The sequence below is a fragment of the Triturus cristatus genome, chromosome 7 (genome assembly GCF_964204655.1).
Source record: "Triturus cristatus chromosome 7, aTriCri1.1, whole genome shotgun sequence".
In the NCBI taxonomy this organism is placed as follows: domain Eukaryota; kingdom Metazoa; phylum Chordata; class Amphibia; order Caudata; family Salamandridae; genus Triturus; species Triturus cristatus.
In genome coordinates this window covers 762,439,335-762,457,557 of record NC_140590.1, presented here as the reverse complement: position 1 = coordinate 762,457,557, position 18,223 = coordinate 762,439,335, and the positions used below count along the sequence as shown (strand labels likewise).

The following is an 18,223-nucleotide window of genomic DNA, read 5'->3' as shown; positions in this document are numbered from 1 at the left end:
CAGCACATCAGAACAAGCAATTTTCCTATGGGGCCATAGACTTGTCATTCCCCGCTCGTTTCTGGCCGCTATACTGACCCTTGCCCACACTGGGTACCTGGGATCGACCAAAAGAAAAGCACACCTGCAGAGGAAGGTTTAGTTCACTGTACTGGATGTGGAAGTTGACAACATGGTTGCCCACTGAAACTGGTACCAAGTGTGCAAGTCCTCAGACCGGCCCCCTCTAATCATCACTGACAAGCCCAGCGCCGGTCCATAGTGCGACATCAGTGTGGACTTTGGCTCCTTACCAGGTGGACTCCATATAATGGTAGTCAGGGCTTTAAGTGGGATGAAAAAACTGGGGGGTCTCTCAAAGGGGCGCAGCCAATGTAATTAAGGGCGTGGCTTAAAAACACGTATGCTACAAATCCGTGTTTAGCATAGTGTGCCGCCAGGTTTGTAGTTTGCTGTTTCTGTCATTGCATCCAGATGTGATACAACAAGTAATATCAGACCTACAACAAGTCAGGATTATTGGCTTTGTCAATGGTTATTAGTTGCATAAGATAAATAGGCAGCAACTATGGCTTGTATTTATCATTGAAAAGCTTCCACTTAAAGCCCTGGTGACACCATGACAATGTTGCTGCTCCCGAGTTTCAAAAAGAGAATGGAAATCCAGAGTTAAAGTGACACTCATTAAAGGATTTCCCTTCCCCTACAACCCTCTCCTGTCATGCCGTAACTTCTTCACTAGTGACAAGTGAGTAGTGTGGGCAGTGCACATCGATGTGCTCGCTGCCACTGCAGTCCGAAAAAAAACGGACCGCCTGCGCCATGGTGCAAAACAGAGCCCAATAGAGATCCGTTTTGAGGCCTCCTTTAAAAAACTGCCGGTGCTCAGCACCGGTGAGATCCGGTCCACTTAAAGCCCTTAAAGCCCTGCTGGTAGTCTCAGACACTTTTTTTTTTATTTGCAATAGTGGAGGTGCTGGCAAGCATAGCGTTTGAACCCACAAGAAAGTGCCTGGACAAGCTCTTCGCTCTTTCCGGAGTCCCCTCAAGAGCGAACACGGGTCCCCCTTCCAGAGACAGGACTTCAAAGAGTACATGCCGTCTCTCATGATAGCCCACAGGAAAATAACCCCTCACTGGACCCAGGTCAGCAAGAAAGTTGGGAGGCTGATGCGCACACTAAACAAAGTTATCCACATTCAGTGGGAACAACAGTCCAACTTGGAGCAGGTCATCTACAAGACCCTTGGCACATACAGACGCATCCCCCACAGCAAATCACAAAGGGCACCCACTGATGTTCTATTGGGAAGGGCTGTTAGAGACAAAATCCCCCATGCGGATGGATGGGTCCTGAGCCCTTTGGCATGGAGGCCACACACCAAATGAGAACCAAGAATAACCAGATTGATAGCCTGTCCCACGGAGCTTGGGACGGACATCCAAATAGGACACCGGGCTCTTGTGTGAGATCAATCCTCGGAGGAAAATTACGTCTACCCTTCGAAATACGCCCCCTCATAAGTCGTTGGCAGGAAAGGCACAATGGTAACAGCCAAGACTCCGACTGCGTCACAAGGAACGTGCCGTACTTCACCAAGTGGTGTCACGGACGGACGCGGGGACAGACAGACACACACACACACACACACACACACACACACACCCACCCTCCCCCCTCCCCTCCCACCCCCTTCTGGAGAGTGAATTGGAGCCAGACGCCAACCCATAGATTGAAGCTGGAGTGTCTTGATCTTTGCAAATGGCATGGCCTGGAAGAGACCCACAAACGGCAGAACACGGCATCATGCCTGCGGTAGCCTGAGGACACCCGTGCAGGCTGCGACCCAATGTCAAAAGGCTAAAGAAGCTGGAGGAATCCAGAAGACAGCGAGGCTCTCAGAACCGTAAATGCTTTTCTGTTAAAATGATGTAACATATGGTTTGTTCATTAAAGCTTTTGGAGGAATGTAGTGCGCCGCGGGACACAAGCCCTGACCCTACACTGGAGGTCAGGAGCCACTTAATAAAAGGGGAGTGCTGAAGCAGGTAACAGGTGTGACGTGTTGTTATTTTGTTGCCACCGATGACCTGCTCTGACCACACACACAAATGTGCAATCATTCCCAAAGACATGTCAGGCCGCCTCAGAGATGTTAGTCTGCTTGGCAAGCGGAACCCTGATAACGGATAAACAAAACAGTAGAGAAAGTCAGACTTTTGCACCTAAATTTTAAATGTCAAACAGCTGAAATGTAACGGGTAAAAAAATGTCCTGTAAACTTGGAAACAACTGAATTACCGTGTTAGTTGACATTGGAATGGGTAAACTCTAAGTCGTTATTTATCAGCCTCAATAAAGGTGGATCATCGTTGTATCAGCGTTTATTAGCAGATAAATCACGTTCCCTTCCACCAAACACTAACGATACGGGCTTTAGAGAGGCTCCGTTTTGTCATATGTCAACGGTACATGAGCAAGAGGCTGTAACAAAAGAACTGACAACCCCTATATAGGAAAGAGGGCTAATGCAGGAACAGGCTTGGGATCAATCAAAGAAGACGGTGGCAGATGAAACAAGCGAAAGCACCGTCAGTGTGAAACATATAGTGCGTCCATCTCATGCCGCAAGTAAAGCATCCAGTCCCCGCGTGCACATCTTCTGTCCGTCCGCGTGCACATCTGGAATCCCTATTGATTCCAAAAGGCCCTCGCATGGCGAGAGCAGCGCATGTGCGCTGCTAATGCCAGGCGAGACCTAAAAACCTGGTCTTTCCGTTTTGGAAAAAGGTGTTCCCTACATTGCCTTTCACACCTTTAACTATGCAGCTTTTTGTTTAAAGGTGTGGGCTAGGCTAGTGAAAACAGTTTCAAACACTTCCAAACCAATCTTTACCTCCTTCACATCAAGGTGAGAAAAGTGTTTGATAGCATCGGCGTGGGGGCTTCGAACTTTCCATTTAGCAGTGACTGCAAAGCTAGAGGATGTTTCTAGCTGTCACGAGGGGTTTTTCAGCGCTGATGAGGCATACATTTCAAGAATAATTGAAAGAAAGCTAGATCAACACCCAAACAATGTTTCGCTCTGTGACCTACCAAGTTCTCTCAACTTATAAATTAAGCAGAAAGTAGCTTTCTGTTGGCCATTCTCTTGCATCACGAAAGTCTTCTTTTTCACTCTGTCTGCTCGAGGACTGGTTGCCCTTTTTAAAAAGATCCCAATCGCAAAATATGTTTCTCTTTTCCAGGTGTTGAGCTCTGCAAGTTCAGGTACGCGTTCATGTGCTTGTATACTTCTACAATCAAGGCAAAGAGGATGCTTACATATTGTTCCTGCACAGAAGGACATATGCCCCAGGGCACGCTAAGGTCACATTAAGCGGTTCTCTTTTTTTTTGTGCAGTTTATATTGCGCAAACTTGGCCCAAGGGCACTAGAGTGCTTTACAGGAACGCCATACGTTTTTACATGAGAACTGTTCTGCAGGAAGAAATGCTTCAAGTGTGTATTGAAGTATTGGAACATATATTTTGTTCAAAACGCCAACGTGGTTAAAAAGAAGGTGTGCGAAAAAACAAAAAAGTTATGAGAGAAAGGCAAGGGTTTTACTTGGATATCCTGCTTTCAACACAAGAAAAAGGAAAAAACTAAAGAAGGACTATTTAGGGGCGTGGCCAAGCATGGACTGAAGATGGCCGATTAGTCCGTGAGCTCCGTCGCCTGTTCTAGCCCACGACTATCCTGTAAGCTAATCCGAAACACCTAAATGCAGTCCCGGACACCAGATCGACAGCGGAGCCCATCCTGCCCGCTCCGGTGCACGGATCGTTTGAAATCAGGGAGCAAACACCCTCTTGAGCTCGTGGCCCACTCGCTGCCCTGCAGCCGGGGCCCACGGTAGCTGTGCCTGCCGGAAAGGAGACCCAGCCAATCCTCCCCCACCCAACGGGGACGCCGCGGCTCAAGGCGCCACGCGACCTTTTCCACCGCCGCCAATTCTCAAGGAGCCTCGGCGACCAGGAGCTGCGGAAATAACAGCAGGTACATGGCGAGCGGCGAAGAAAATCGCAAAAGCTTGAGCACGTGGGCCGTGGGACCGACAATGGCGGCGGCGCAGCTGCAGTGGTGAAGCCTCTCGCTTTGCTTCCTCCGCTGCGGCCAGACTCAAGCGCATATAATTAACGGCGGCCCGCGGGATGACCCGGCCTTAAGGCACACAACATCTGGCCTACCTTTCGCCTTGCAGCGACACCGCAATTGAAAGTGATACAGCGGGGGTGCGACCAAGCAGGGACCATAATGGCCACGTAGCGTTCGAGCTCCGGCGCCCAACGTGGCCCTTCAACACCCTGATCCGGCACCCACAGCACAGGGGATCCTAACTTGCGTATCATCGGCAGAGCCCACCCGCGGTGGCCCAGTGTCTCTGCAACCGGCGGGGAGGCAGCTGGGGCTGCAGCGAGATCGCGACCTGCTCTCCCCTCGGGCACTGGTCCTTGTGGTGGCGGGTGGGGCTGCCGCGGGCCCCTTTCTGCTTCTCCCTTCCCACTGCTGAGGTCGTGGCCTGTGTGGTGGCGTGGGACCCCCACCCCGGCGGCTGCGGATGTCACCTTGGAGTCCTGGGCCACCCTGGAGGGCCAGAGATCCCTCCTTGTCCCGATGGGAGTCTGCGTGGGTGATGACTGGCCCGTGGGCCCCCGGAATGGCGATCTTATGATTTAGTGGAGTGTCGTGGCGGACCGCGGCGCAAAACGCCTATTTGCGACACGGCTTGCCTGCCCAGATGGCGGACGGATTGTTAGCATATGTTAACTTGCACCATACGTATAGAGGGAGCAGCCTAGTCCTACAGCTAGAGTGCTATCAAGAAAGGGCCTTGCCTGCCTGAGACGAACTGATAGGTGACATACTCTTGCTGCTGGTGGCCTGGTCTGGAGACCTTCTCATATCCGTGGTGTGGGTCGTGGAGGCTTCCGAATACAGAGGGGGCGCTGAGCCGAACGACGATTGATCGACACCGGGTGCCCCCGGCTGCCGCGGTGGATTGTGGTTCTACGCAGGGCGACTGCTGGCCCCTGTGTGACATTGCTGGTGACTGCCCACCCGGAGGAGACGGTGGATCGGATAGGGAGCCCTCTGAGGTACGGATCCAGACCTTGGCCCAAGTTGCCGTCTGACGCCTGGGGGGTGGCGCCTGGATCGTGTGGGCCGCGGCTGTGGGGGGGTCCGGACTGAACCCTTATACACCGGCTGAGGAACGGTGTTTGCCGCATTCCCTATCCGCCTTCCCCCCCCCCTCCTGTTTCCAACCTGGAACTGATTTGACATTCGGCAACATGACAGACCGCGCCAAGGGAGCTGGCACTAGGACAGCGAAGTCGGTCCAGACGAACAAGCTAGACACATATACGGTCTCTAAGGACCCGCAGCGAGGGCACCAGCAGGAGGATGGCGAACGGGGTGGCCCCGGACCTGAAGAGCAGGAACTTTCTCTAAGGACGTCATGGAGGCAATAACGGGGTTGAAGACCTCTCTGAACTCGGTGGCTGTTGACGTCAACCTTATCAGGGCCGGCCTGGGGAAGCTTAATGAGAAGGTGAGGCAGGTGGAGACCACGACTGCTGGCCTGGTGGGTGACGTGGCGCAGCTGCAGAGGGAAGTCCATGACCTGCAGGACTCTTGGAACATAACAGCCCTTAAACTGGATGACTATGAAGGCCGTCTCCGTCGCAACAACCTCCGCATCATAGGAATCCCGGAGAAAGCGGAGGGACAGGCACCTCATCTATTCATTGAGGACCTTATCCTCAAGCACCTGTGCCCCAAGGGTCTCAGTAAATTCTTCATGATCGAGCGGGTCCACAGGGTCCCGGGCGGCCGACCCAAACCGGGCGCTCCCCCGCGGCCAATGTTGGCCCGCATCCTCAACTATCGAGACCGAGATGTGATTCTGCAAAACTCCAGGACTGGGGCCCCCCTCCGCTATGAAAACGCAGAGGTCTCTTTCTTGCCGGACTTCACGCAAACAGTGCAGAAACAACGAAGACAATTTCTATCTATCAAACGTGTCCTGAGAGAGAAGGGCCTAAAGTACTCGATGCTGTTCCCGGCCCGCCTACGGGTTGAGGCGGAGGTGAGAGCTTGGTTTTTTGATCGTCCTGAGGATGTGGCTGACTGGATTGAGTATCGAGACGCTAAAAACCCTGGTACAGGGAGAACAGGCGGTCCTGATGAAAATGAGCCGACCTGAAGGAGAACCTCGGCAAGGACAGGTCATGGTGCATCGTGGGGATGCTGGGCAGGGGGATGGGGATGGGTGGTGGGATCCGCGGTCTTCAACCAAAAACGGGACTAAGGATCTATTGTTGGAGATATGATAAAGGGACGATCAGGGTGTGACATAGATGTAAATTAAGGGTAGGGGCACGGAGCTCATAGCTTCACCCCCCTGGATTGGTTTATTTTTTTCTTTCCTTCTTTCTTTGAACTTTCTAGGGCGACAGGCACTCTGCTAATTGTTAATGGGTAGTTTTGAACCCGAAGGGCAGGGGAGCAGGGAGGGGGGTTGTTGGGTAGGGGGGTCTCTTGGTTGTTCGTTCTTTGTTAGTTGAACTTGTTGCTATGACAAAGGTACAGTTCCTTTTCCTACTGGGTATCAATGCCACTCTCCACAAATGCACTGATGGGGGTGCGGCGTAGCAAGGAAATTAGAATCCTAAGCTGGAATGTAAATGGGTTGGGGGACAAAATTAAACGCAGCATAGTATTACAACAGATTCGCAGGCTTTCACCGGACATAGTCCTACTCCAGGAAACCCACCTCATTGGCCACACATGTAAAGCCATGCACAGATGGGGCTATTCCATGCACACTCATTCAGGGTTCGCGTCTAACTCTAGAGGGGTGGGCATCATGCAAAATAAATCATTCCCTTTTTTGCCCGTTTCCACACATGTTGATGACCGAGGTAGATACGTGGGTGTCACGGGCACATGGGAGGGAATAACCATCACCTTCATGTCTGTCTATGCCCCCCCGGGGCTACAGGCCACTACATTCTTAGATCTCAGTGCTCTGCTCCTGGCACTGCCAAAGGGACACCTAGTGATTGGGGGAGACTTCAACTCAGTGCTGTCAGGTACATTAGACAGATACCCCCCCGTAAACTGCCGCCCGCCGCTCACTCTTTCTCTAGCTTTTTAAAAGCAATGGGACTTTAGGATTGCTGGAGGGCTTACCACCCTGACAAGATCCAACACACCTTCCACTCGGGTGCTCATTAATAGCCTCTCGCGGCTAGATTATGTCATTGCCCCAGCCCCGCAGGTGACGAACATACACGGGATACGACACTTGGCTAGGGGCATCTCTGACCATTCTCCCCTTTGGGTTCACATTGTCCTTGATGACACCCCGGTGGGACGCATCGCTCCAATCAATCCTTGGCATCTCAAGTGCTCTAAGACGTAGGCCAGTCTCATTAAATCCATTGACAATTATTATCTAGATAATGAACGTTCGGTAGACTCCCCGCAGACACTGTGGGAAGCCTTCAAATCAGTGATACGGGGCGAAGCCCTCTCCTTAATAGCAGGATCCAAAAAAGATAAGTTAGCGGAGGTCTCTGATAAAGAACATGACATTTACCGTCTGGAAAATGATCTTGATCCTGACCCCACGCCGGAAGCCCTCCATGCCCTTCACCTCAGACAGGAGGATTATCGAGCCCTTGTCACCGACCGAGCCAAGATACTAGGACAGTGCAGACTGGGACGGATTTACGACTGGGGTGACAACGCCGGGAAATTAATCGCCTGGCTTGACAAAAACGAGCGTGCTAGCCGACTAGTTCCCGAACTAAGGGATTCTGGAGGATCAGTTATAGTGGATCCCCAAGAAATAGTTGACCACTTTGCAGCCCATTTCCGTGCAGTCTACTGCTCCAAAGTGCCATACACCGAAGCAGACTCCTCTGAACTCTTACCGTTCTCTTTACCGGTACTATCTGACAGTGACCGTGCTTTCATGGATAGCGCTCTTATAGTTGATGAGAGCGCTCTTATAGTTGATGAGATCGCGACTGCAATCAGAACACTCCGCCCAGGCAAGGCCCTGGGCCCGAATGGCCTCCCGATCGAGCTCTACAAACTCCGCCCTGACAGATTAGCAACACATCTGAAATCAATGTCCGAGGCCAGCCTTGTGCAGGGATCACTTCCCCTAGACCAGTGAATCGCGACTATCGTCGCGATTCATAAGGAAGGGAAACCCAAAACTGACTGTGCCTCCTACAGGCCTATTTCATTGTTAAATGCTGAGCCCAAAATACTGGCTAAGGTGCTCGCCAATAGATTGATCAAGGTTATAAGCGGCTTGGTGCACCCTGATCAATCGGGATTTATGCCCCGGCTAAATACCGCACTTAATCTTCGCAGACTGCACGGGGTATTGGGCAGGGCACCGACCTTGCGCGAGGACGCCGTCGTGGTCTCCTTAGATGCCACGATGGCTTTCGATACACTTGAATGGCCCTATCTATTCGCAGTGCTCAATAAATTAGGATTTGGGCCTGGCTTTATTCAATTGATACGATTGCTGTACAGCTCCCCAATGGCTCAGGTGGTTGTGAATAACAGGAAATCTGATTCCTTTATACTCAGTCGAGGAACGCGCCAAGGATGCCCCCTTTCCCCTCTGTTGTTTGCCTTAGCCCTTGAACCCCTTGCGACTTGGATCCGCAGGGATGTAATGATCCGCGGGTTGCGGTGGCCGGCTGACCGGGAAGACCGAATATCCCTGTACGCGGACGATATTCTGCTATACCTCGCTTCTCCCAAAAGATCCCTTATTGCATTATTCAATATCCTTTCCGTCTTTGGTAGATACTCCGGGTTTGGCATCAACTGGCAGAAGTCTCTCCTCTACGTCTTGAGTGGAGAGGTCCCTCCGATACCTCGGAATTGTCCCATACCAGTAGTTTCAGATGGTTTTAAATATCTGGGTATCTTTATTTCACTAGATAAAACCCTCTGATTCACCCGAAATCTGGCTCCCCCGATACAACGACTGAAGCAAGATATCGCAAATTGGAAATCACTCCCCCTCTCCTTATTAGGCAAAGCGTCCCTCTTCAAAATGATGTCCCTACCCCGCTTTCTCTATGTCCTCCAGAATTCGGCAGATCCAGTACCAAACTCTTATTTTCAACAAATAGAGGGATTACAACGAGACCTTCTATGGAATGGGAGGCCTCGTATTGCTCTTAAAAAGCTCACCCTCAACTGGTTCGACGGGGGGATAGGATTGCCTGACATTAGGAAATACTATTGGACCTCACATCTAACAGCAATAAACCACTGCACCTATGGGCGGCCTGACGATCCCGGGTTCAGTATGGACAGACACCTCCTTCACAACGGTTCCTTTACTAGGGCCCTTTATTCCAAACCGAATAGATACCCCCTCACTGGTCCCACTAAGCATTCCGTCCACATTTGGCACACGGCGACCGCCTCAATGGGCTGGACCAATAAACTGACCCTTTCCACACCCCTGTGGGACTCCCAGAAGCTTGGGGACTTGGGCAACTCACAGGGTTTTGATAAATGGGAGCTAATCGGTATTTCACATATCAGGGATATGTGGGATAAAAACGGGGTCAAATCTTTTGACTCCCTCCAGCTTCAATATCCTATGGCGAACTCAGAGCGTTTCCGCTACTTGCAAATACGTCACGCACTGCTAGCAGCACTGCGCCACGACACCCCCCCACCTGATTATACACCGCTGGAGGACAGGCTGCTGAATGGCTACTTGCCCGAGAGGGCCATCTCCTTACATACAGGAAACTCATCAACAATATGGACGACCCGCTGGTGCCTTTGCGAGAGAAAAGGGTAAAGGACGGTATAGAATTAGAGGAGGAGAGTTGGCAGACCGCAGTTTCCTCCCCTAAAACTGTCGCCATCTCGACACGCCTCCGCCTTGTACAACTGGAAATCCTACATCGAGTTTACATCACGGGGCCCCAATTGATACACATGGGTAGTTCAGCGGATGGTTATTGCAGAAGGGGATGCACCCAGCTAGGCACGTTCACTCATATAATCTGGCACTGCGACCCCATACAGGCTTACTGGCGGGACATCCATAGCATTATGAGCCAAGTACTCGAGCTTACTATACACCCGGAAGCCCCTAGATGCCTCCTTAATATCTGGGAACCTACTGACCTAAACTCACACGCTATACAATGGGTCACACTAGGCTGCATGATCGCCAAAAGAAACATCGCTCAACTCTGGGGGGCTGCGCAAGCCCCAAGGGTCATAGATTGGGAAACTGACCTTGACTGGTGCATGCTGAGAGAAAAGACAGTTTTTGCAGCTAGGGGCTGTCCTCGAAAGCGGTCTAGGATTTGATCTCCCTGGAACGCATATCGTAGCTACGTATGTGCCCCAACAGATGATCCTGAATGTGATAGTCCCACCTCACCATAACTTCCACCCTTCATCCTTTTAATTTTGTATGCCTTTGTGTCACTGTGTTCTCTGTTATTGATCTGGTGGAGCTGTACCCATGCTGAATACATTGAATAAGTTTAATAAAAAGAATTATTTTAAAAAAAAAGGACTATTTTAATCTAACCTGTGCAAATCCACCCTTTTATAACCAGCCCCACAGTAGAGAGACAAGACTTAACCCCTTCAGTGCCCCGCCCTTTCCCCGCCCTGTGCCGGGCGTTGCATTAGCGGGCGGGGTTCATGACGAGATAGTCTCGTCATGGGCACAGCGCAACCGCGCCATGGGCACTGAAGGAGTTAAAAGGAAACAAACTATTTAAAAAAGACTGCACACTTTCACCCTCAGATATAGCCAATGGAAATAGCCAATAGCCCTAGCTTGTCGTAGATGTAATGTTACTTGTTGTATTATATATCTGGATGTAATGAAAGAATCACCAAAATACCAATGGGCGGCACACTATGCGAAAGCACTTATTTTTTGCTTACGTGTTTTTAGGCCACACCTTTAATTGCATCGGCCACGCCCCTTTGAGAGACGCATCAGTTTTTTCATCCTACTTAAAGCCTCACCTCACGGTCCCTTACGCAGCTGTAGTGCAGAATATGCACAAGACAATTATCTAACGAGGTAGCACTTACTATTTAACCCGATGAAACTACCCCAGTAGGGTAGACTTTTTCAGCAAAACTGGGGACTCTTCTTGGAAAAAATTAGGTTTTATTCAGGCCTGTGTGCGCATTTCACAGAAACTGAACCTCAAACGGGAAGCACCTACAAGTATAAACATAGCAGGTGCCCCAGTGAAAGCCCAACTACAGTAAAGCACAAACCATGTCATGAGTGATATAATTTGTGAGGTCAAAAGCAGTGCATTGCGGGGGCGAAAGTTATAGTTAGCTCAGGTATCTATAACTGCTGAATTTCACTGGTTTTGTACAGGTGAAATCTGAGTCTAACTGGATCGTCCCTGTAACCTTTGTCTTTTTCAGTTAATTTCTAAGGTCTTTTTAATTATATGTCCTAAATATAATGTCTCTGTATCCTTTCTTTTTTCAGTGAATAAATAACATTTATATGGTAGTCATGGTTAGGACCAGATTTCCATAAGAAAATAATTTTTGGGTTTGACAAATCTACACAAAATTTTACAAAATCAAGTCCCAAAAGGCTCATCCACCTTGGATCCTACTTCAAACGTTTCAGGTTGATCCGTCAAGTGGGGGCTGAGAACAAGGATGGATTCCCAAAACTAGCTTTTCAAATTAAGTTTTCCATTGCAAATTAGACACAGCTACAGACAAAACAGCTGAACGGAATGACACCAAATTTGGCAGAAAGCAAGATCTTGGTCCAGAAAGCTTGCTTGTTGTGATTTGGTGTAATTCTATTCAGTAGCTTTCGAGAAATTAGGGTAAAAGAAAATTGACATTTCACTCCGAGGAACATCTGCAAACCTGACAGATCTTTAGATAAGCGAAGTCTCCCGTCCTGAACAAAGGGTATAAAAACATTGGCCATGGAATCCCTACCTTGAAAGTCAGGTGTACATAGTGAAGGTATGAAGACCCTTTTTATCTCATTATGTACATAATGGGAAAATATGAATCTTATTTGCACAAAGAAAGAACCTACTTGGTTTGGATTACAGCAACCTGAATACCGATTTTTAACAAACAAGGTTTTAAAAAACAAGATAATGAAAGGAAAATAAAAAGTACTGACAAAGATATATGACTCAAATCCAAAGTATTTTAAGCTATGTAAACGTTAACTTATGCAGCGCCTGTACACCAAAGTTTCTTGGTACTATAATGACCTAACCGTAGTGGCAGTTGCAAAGCTAATTTAAGATTGAAAAAAGATTTTGAATAAATAGATATGGGTAGATAATTATTCTTCCTAGGGATTGCAGTTGAGAAGGAATGGGTGCCGAAGGTGACAGCTCTAGTTCTAGGGATCGTGAGAAGATACTTGTCATTCGATCTTCAATTGGAGGTGGAGGAATCTCAACAGAATGTACATGAAATAAAATTTGGGAAGTATTGAAAAACCACCCTGTGGACTATGAACTTAAAAACAATTATTTAATGGACCAGAAGCCTATGTAATTGTTTTAAGAGTTGCATTGCCATAATTGACGCACCATCGAACATGTGCATGGATCAGAGGAACATGAAATTTATTATGTATGACTAGCAGAGTATTTCAAGTAGTTTTCAAATGGAAAAAGCAGATGCTAGAGATCTTGGAAGCATGAAGGCAAAGGTAAGTTGGCATCAAGAGAGGTTCCCAAATAATAAACTGTTGTGCAGAAGGAAGGCAGGGACCCATTAATGAAGGTCAAGTCAGAGAATCCAGGGCTCCCGAGCCCTCGAGAATAATCGGAAGTTCAATCTTCGCTAGATTTAATTTCAAGCAGTTCAGTGCCATCCATTACCATACCAGAAGTAGACTCTGTGCTACGAAAGAAATATTAGATATGTCCTTCACAAACCCAAAGATCAATTGCTTGTCTTCTGTGTACATATAACATTTTGTGCACTCTTTAAACCAAAATTGTGCCAAAGGGTGTATGTCGATATTGAATAAAAGTGAAGAAAATATCCAGTCATGAGGGACACCTCAAATGAGAGCTTTGGGTTCATACATGTATAGAAGAATTGCCAAGATTTGATAATTATATATTTGTATTTATGATTTTTCTTTACTTGAGGCTAAAGAGGCAGGTCAAGCTGGCTCTAGGTCAGACCTAAGATGTACTCCATGCATACATTGTTATGCATGATGCTCCTATTAGCACCTACATGCCGTATTTGTTTATACTGACACTGGAGTTCATTCCTTAGCCTCCTTCAAAGACCAATATTATACCTGTTTGACGTGTCTTTGAACATTATATTTCTAGGTCCACCTTTTAATAGGAAACAGTACCCTAAATAGCACTAGCACGTTTTCATATTTGGGCCTAACATTTGCTGCTATGGGATCTTGGGTACCACATATTACACATTGCAGGACAAAACTCACAAAGGCGATTGATATTATATTTTGTTGACCTCAGCCTAGGGGATGGGGCGCACTACCACCCCTAATGCAAATCTTCAAAACACAATGCAGATCTACTGCAAAGTATGGGGCTAATGTTTGGGGTATCCATAAATGTAATACTGTCCAGACCGAAGAGAAAAGATTTTGCAGAAGGGTTTTAATGGCACCTAGTTCATCCTCTCATTTAATCTGTCATGGAAAACTGGGTATTCCATATACAGAAGACTTTATTAGAGCCCAGCCATTATAGTTGGATGTTTAGAAAAATAAGGAGGCAAGTCTCATCAGAGATATTATTAAAGACTGCCTCAGTTGTGACAAACACTCTGAGTTCCCCTGGAATCTAGATTGCGATCGGTTAATCTACTGCAGGTTTTTACAGACCCAGAGAGGCATCTTAACGTTAATAAAAATAATTACACCAGGCCCTGTATGACCTAACTGAAACCTAAAGAATGCTCAACGAGAGGCGGAAGAAGAGTGTGGGCATTTATATGAACTCCATACCCAGAGGCCAGATATATGATCAGACCAATGGGGTGTTGGGAACAGAGTCTACAGTTCCGTTACAGGGCCGTTGCATTGAAATATATGTTATGTTTTCCTTTGGAATTAATACCAATCTTGACTCCTTGCCCTGCTACTGTGACAGGAAGTCTGGTCAAAAAATGTTGCATTTGATATTTTTCTGTAGTTATTATGCTATGTATTCAAAGCATTTTCTGTTTCCCCTTATGAAAAGAGCCATATTAGTAATCTCAAAGAAGCCCTAAATGTACTCTTTGAACTTATGGATGATGAAGTGATAATTCATCTAGGTGCATTTCTGAGAGCAGCAGTATGAGCCCATGGTTCTATGATAATTATATATTTTTATTTAATTAATGGGGTTGCTTGCAGGGAGCTGCTGGGGCACTGGGGTTCTCCTGCCCTAATGTAACTTTAACTCAAGCCCTCGCCATGCACTGCTAATTACCTCCCACATTACATCATGCATGACATGTGCGATCACATCATTGATAACATCACTGCAACATCTGAAATTACATCACTGATGACATCACTGTGCATGGTGGGGGCACAAGTTATACTTTCTATAGAGCACGAGTTATGGTTACTTAAGATAACTAGAACTAATGAATTTCAGTGGTTTTGTTGTTAAAACAGTATATTTTAACTGACATTTTCTATGAAAATTTAGATATCATTACCATACCCAACTATAACTTCACTTTAACCTTTGGTTTTTTTAGTGAATGTATAGATCTTTACAATCTTATTCTACCATTGGTCACGTTGAGGGATGCCATTTTGGAAGTGCTTATATACAACATGTATAAACCGTGATATAAAGACATACTCCCCATTTGTACGCTATGTTTAACATAGTTCAAAGTCAATAACAATTCATAAATGCATCACATTGTTAATAAAGGCACAATATAGTGTTATATAATTGAAAATGAATTATCAAGGCCAAAGTCTGTACTTCTACGAAAAGACATGAACAAATCACAAACACACAGCACCTTCAGTCCTGATGCAATTTACGATCATCACTGGCAAATATGAAATAGGTGTTTTTCCATCTTGTTAAAGTTTTCAGCATTTTGCCACGGGTCTTAGTAGTAAAACTTCCTTTGGCCGTCTGTAAGAGATGGGTGCCCTGAGCTTGGCCTTCTAGGGTGGGATAATGGGCTCTCTTATTTTTTAACAGAATTATATCCCTCTGACCCTCCTGATGAAACATCATTCTCTCAAGTCCTGGGTATACACTCTTTTCTCAAACCCGGGTTGGATCGTCTTCCTTCAGTGATACATTACAACCTCTTATCTTGGGTTGGTTACCCATCTTCACTCAATCCCCAGTTGAAACATTTTACCACCACCTCCCAGATAGAAACTCTTACCCGGGCCGCTGAGGGGAAGCTCTTCCATTTCCAACTCTTCCGTCTCTTGCTCCCTCATCAAGTAACTGAAAGAGTTATGAAGAGAACTCTCCTCATCAGGACTCAGGTCCATGCTGTTAGAATACATAAGTAACACACACTGATAAACAGCAGCAAAGAAGATTATCGCTACAAATATTTCACCAGTCTACCCCACCCCACAGTACATAATCCAGTGACTAAAAAGAAAATGGATGGGAGAAAACGAAAACAGAAGTTTCCAGAATGTGAGGAAAGAAAAGGAACCAGAAACGGCATAATCGTAATGGGAAAAGGAGAGGAGGATAAGGAAACGGGAGGCGGTAGATCATGCTGCCCTCGCCTCTCTTCCTGCTTGCAGCCTTGATTTACTCCCTGATATAACCCATTGTCCACTACCAGAACTCTCTATCACAGTCAACCAGGCATACATAAAGGATAAGGATTTTTTTATAAGCGTCTTTTGACTTGAGACGGGAAACAAAGTTTGATAAATAGAACTGATGGACTGATGATTAGTTACTAGGCAAAGGAATGGATAAGAGTGGAAAGTGTGAAATTGCTGCATTTCCAACATACCTGAAATAATTCAGGGTTTTTGCGAATTATGAGGTTCTGCAGTCTAAAGTAAGACCCTGAGAGACAAACACCTTGAAAGCCTAGCACAGCTATGGTAAGAGATAACGAAGTAACAAGAAAGTGTGGACAATGTTAAAGAGAATAAGGTACACGAGAAGTGATAAAAGAATGGAATGTGAGTGGGGAATCTTGGGCGAGTTCCATTTCTGAAAAATTCCTACTTACACAGAGTCATATCCATATTCTGGAACATTCACAATGACAGGTCGAGGTTTGTACATTTTAATGCCGGAGTCAAGGTCAACTCTGCTCCAGTGTTTTAAGATTTTGGACAAAGAAGAGGCACTTTAGAATTCCAGACACGTCTACTTCAACATCTCAGAATTCCAAGCAGGGTGACTTTATAGTCTCATGATCCCAAGCAATGACTGCAAGGTCTTAGGATTTCACAGAAGTAAGCTCCACTGTCTCTAGATGCACAGGGGACCCCTTACATCTCCAAGGATTTCCTGCAAAGCCTCACAGTATGTTAGGATTGCACATTGAGCCCTACTAGCGTTTCACTGTGCCATGCAGGGTGCATCTAGTGTTTTGGGTTTTCAGCATCTCAAGATTCCACACGCAGAATACCACCAGGGAGGTAGGCTAGGGTTAACACGGTGTTCCTCCTGGGTCTCAAGAGTTCTCAGCGGGCTCATAACAGCATCGTAGGATCTGGAATTTGTTGTAGTGGTATCACTCTGGAATCTACAGACATAGAAAACAACGTTGAGATATATCTGTGCATAACATGAAATTGATCACTTTATTATCACTCGAGACTGCACACTCCTAAAAAATAAAATACGCAAAAATACTGATGTAAAAATGCTAATGTTTAGTAATCAAGTAGTTCGAAAATGTTTCCCTCTACTTTACTTAGTATTTCTGATAAAACAACTTGCTGCTTAAGAAGAATGCAGGTGGTTAGGTTGCAAAAAGAAAGCTGTAAAGCTTGTACACGAAACACACCTCACAATTCAATATTTGCATGTCAAGGGAATAGGCGGCCACTTAACATGCTAGCTAACCAGCTCTCTACGCATACATACAGCAACACCACTAACTTCCTTGTGACGCCACTGGGATGCCGAGCTAGGCCGTCCTTGTACAGAGTGGCAGTCTATATTGGTATATCCCTCCCTGGTGTTCCGCAACTCTCGCTTGAATCTCATACAATACTACATAGGGCTTACCTCACCCCCAACAAGATCAACCGCTATTTTCACCACACAAATGCGACCTACCCCCGCAGCTAGTTGGATGATGCAGATTTCTAACGCATGCACTGGGCATACCCATCACTTATCCAATACTGGCAAGCAGTCACAACCTACATAATGAACTGCACAGGGTGCGCCTCATTGCTCACATGGGAGGTGTGCCTGCTGGAACTGTTCCGTTGAACCAAGAGAAACAAGGTCACTACTCGATTTATTGTCAGTCAGTCAGTCAACAATAGCTTTATTCGGTTAATAATTAAAACCATTAAAGCATACACAAAATTTCAATTGCAAATAGTTACATTTAAAAATAATTAACAAAGGAGTTTCAGACAATACACAATTCACAATTATACATAAAAACATATTTGAACAGATAATTGGCGAATATGGACATTAAAAAGTAAGGCAGGCCAAGATTTATAAAACTATTTCATGGTTTCAAGAGAAAAAGGTAAAAAGGCCCGGTCTCAGACTGTCAAACATACTAAAAAATAGGGCTAAGATATATTAAACTACATTCGATTTCTACTTCTAATAGCCCCCGAAAGATAGCTGGCAACTCCAAAACAGACAAAAGGAGAACCCAGCATTTGAAGGAATACCAACGCGGGCCTCACTTGCTCAAAGTGAGAGTTCTTAAAAATGGGGCAAATTAATTTCTTACGTAGCAGGGTGTAAAATTTACAGAAAAAAATCATATGCAGCGTATTTTGTTCTGAGGCGTTATCACAGGGACAGGGGCCCAAAGTGCCCTCTTTAAAAAAGCCCTTCGGGTGGGCTAGGAGCCAAGGTAACATGCCATGTTTAAACCTAATCAATAAAAACAAGTGAAAAGGATTATAATATAGGTCAAGTATGGCTGAATCTCATTGCC

The 18,223-nt window shown here is 46.5% G+C and overlaps 1 protein-coding gene across 3 annotated transcripts in view; it reads right to left on the bottom strand.

The window, feature by feature from the left end:
- The window catches only part of TMC6 (transmembrane channel like 6), a 340,145-nt gene that overhangs the window by 187,054 nt on the left and 134,868 nt on the right, over positions 1–18,223 (bottom strand). For all 3 annotated transcript variants that reach the window (XM_085617505.1, XM_085617502.1, XM_085617503.1), the window contains exons 2-3: positions 16,310–16,831; positions 15,488–15,600 (exon numbers count right to left, since the gene is read on the bottom strand). In XM_085617505.1, the coding sequence (XP_085473631.1) occupies positions 15,488–15,600; positions 16,310–16,365 (169 nt within the window). In that variant the 5' untranslated portion in view covers positions 16,366–16,831. The remainder of the gene's footprint in view (positions 1–15,487; positions 15,601–16,309; positions 16,832–18,223) is intronic.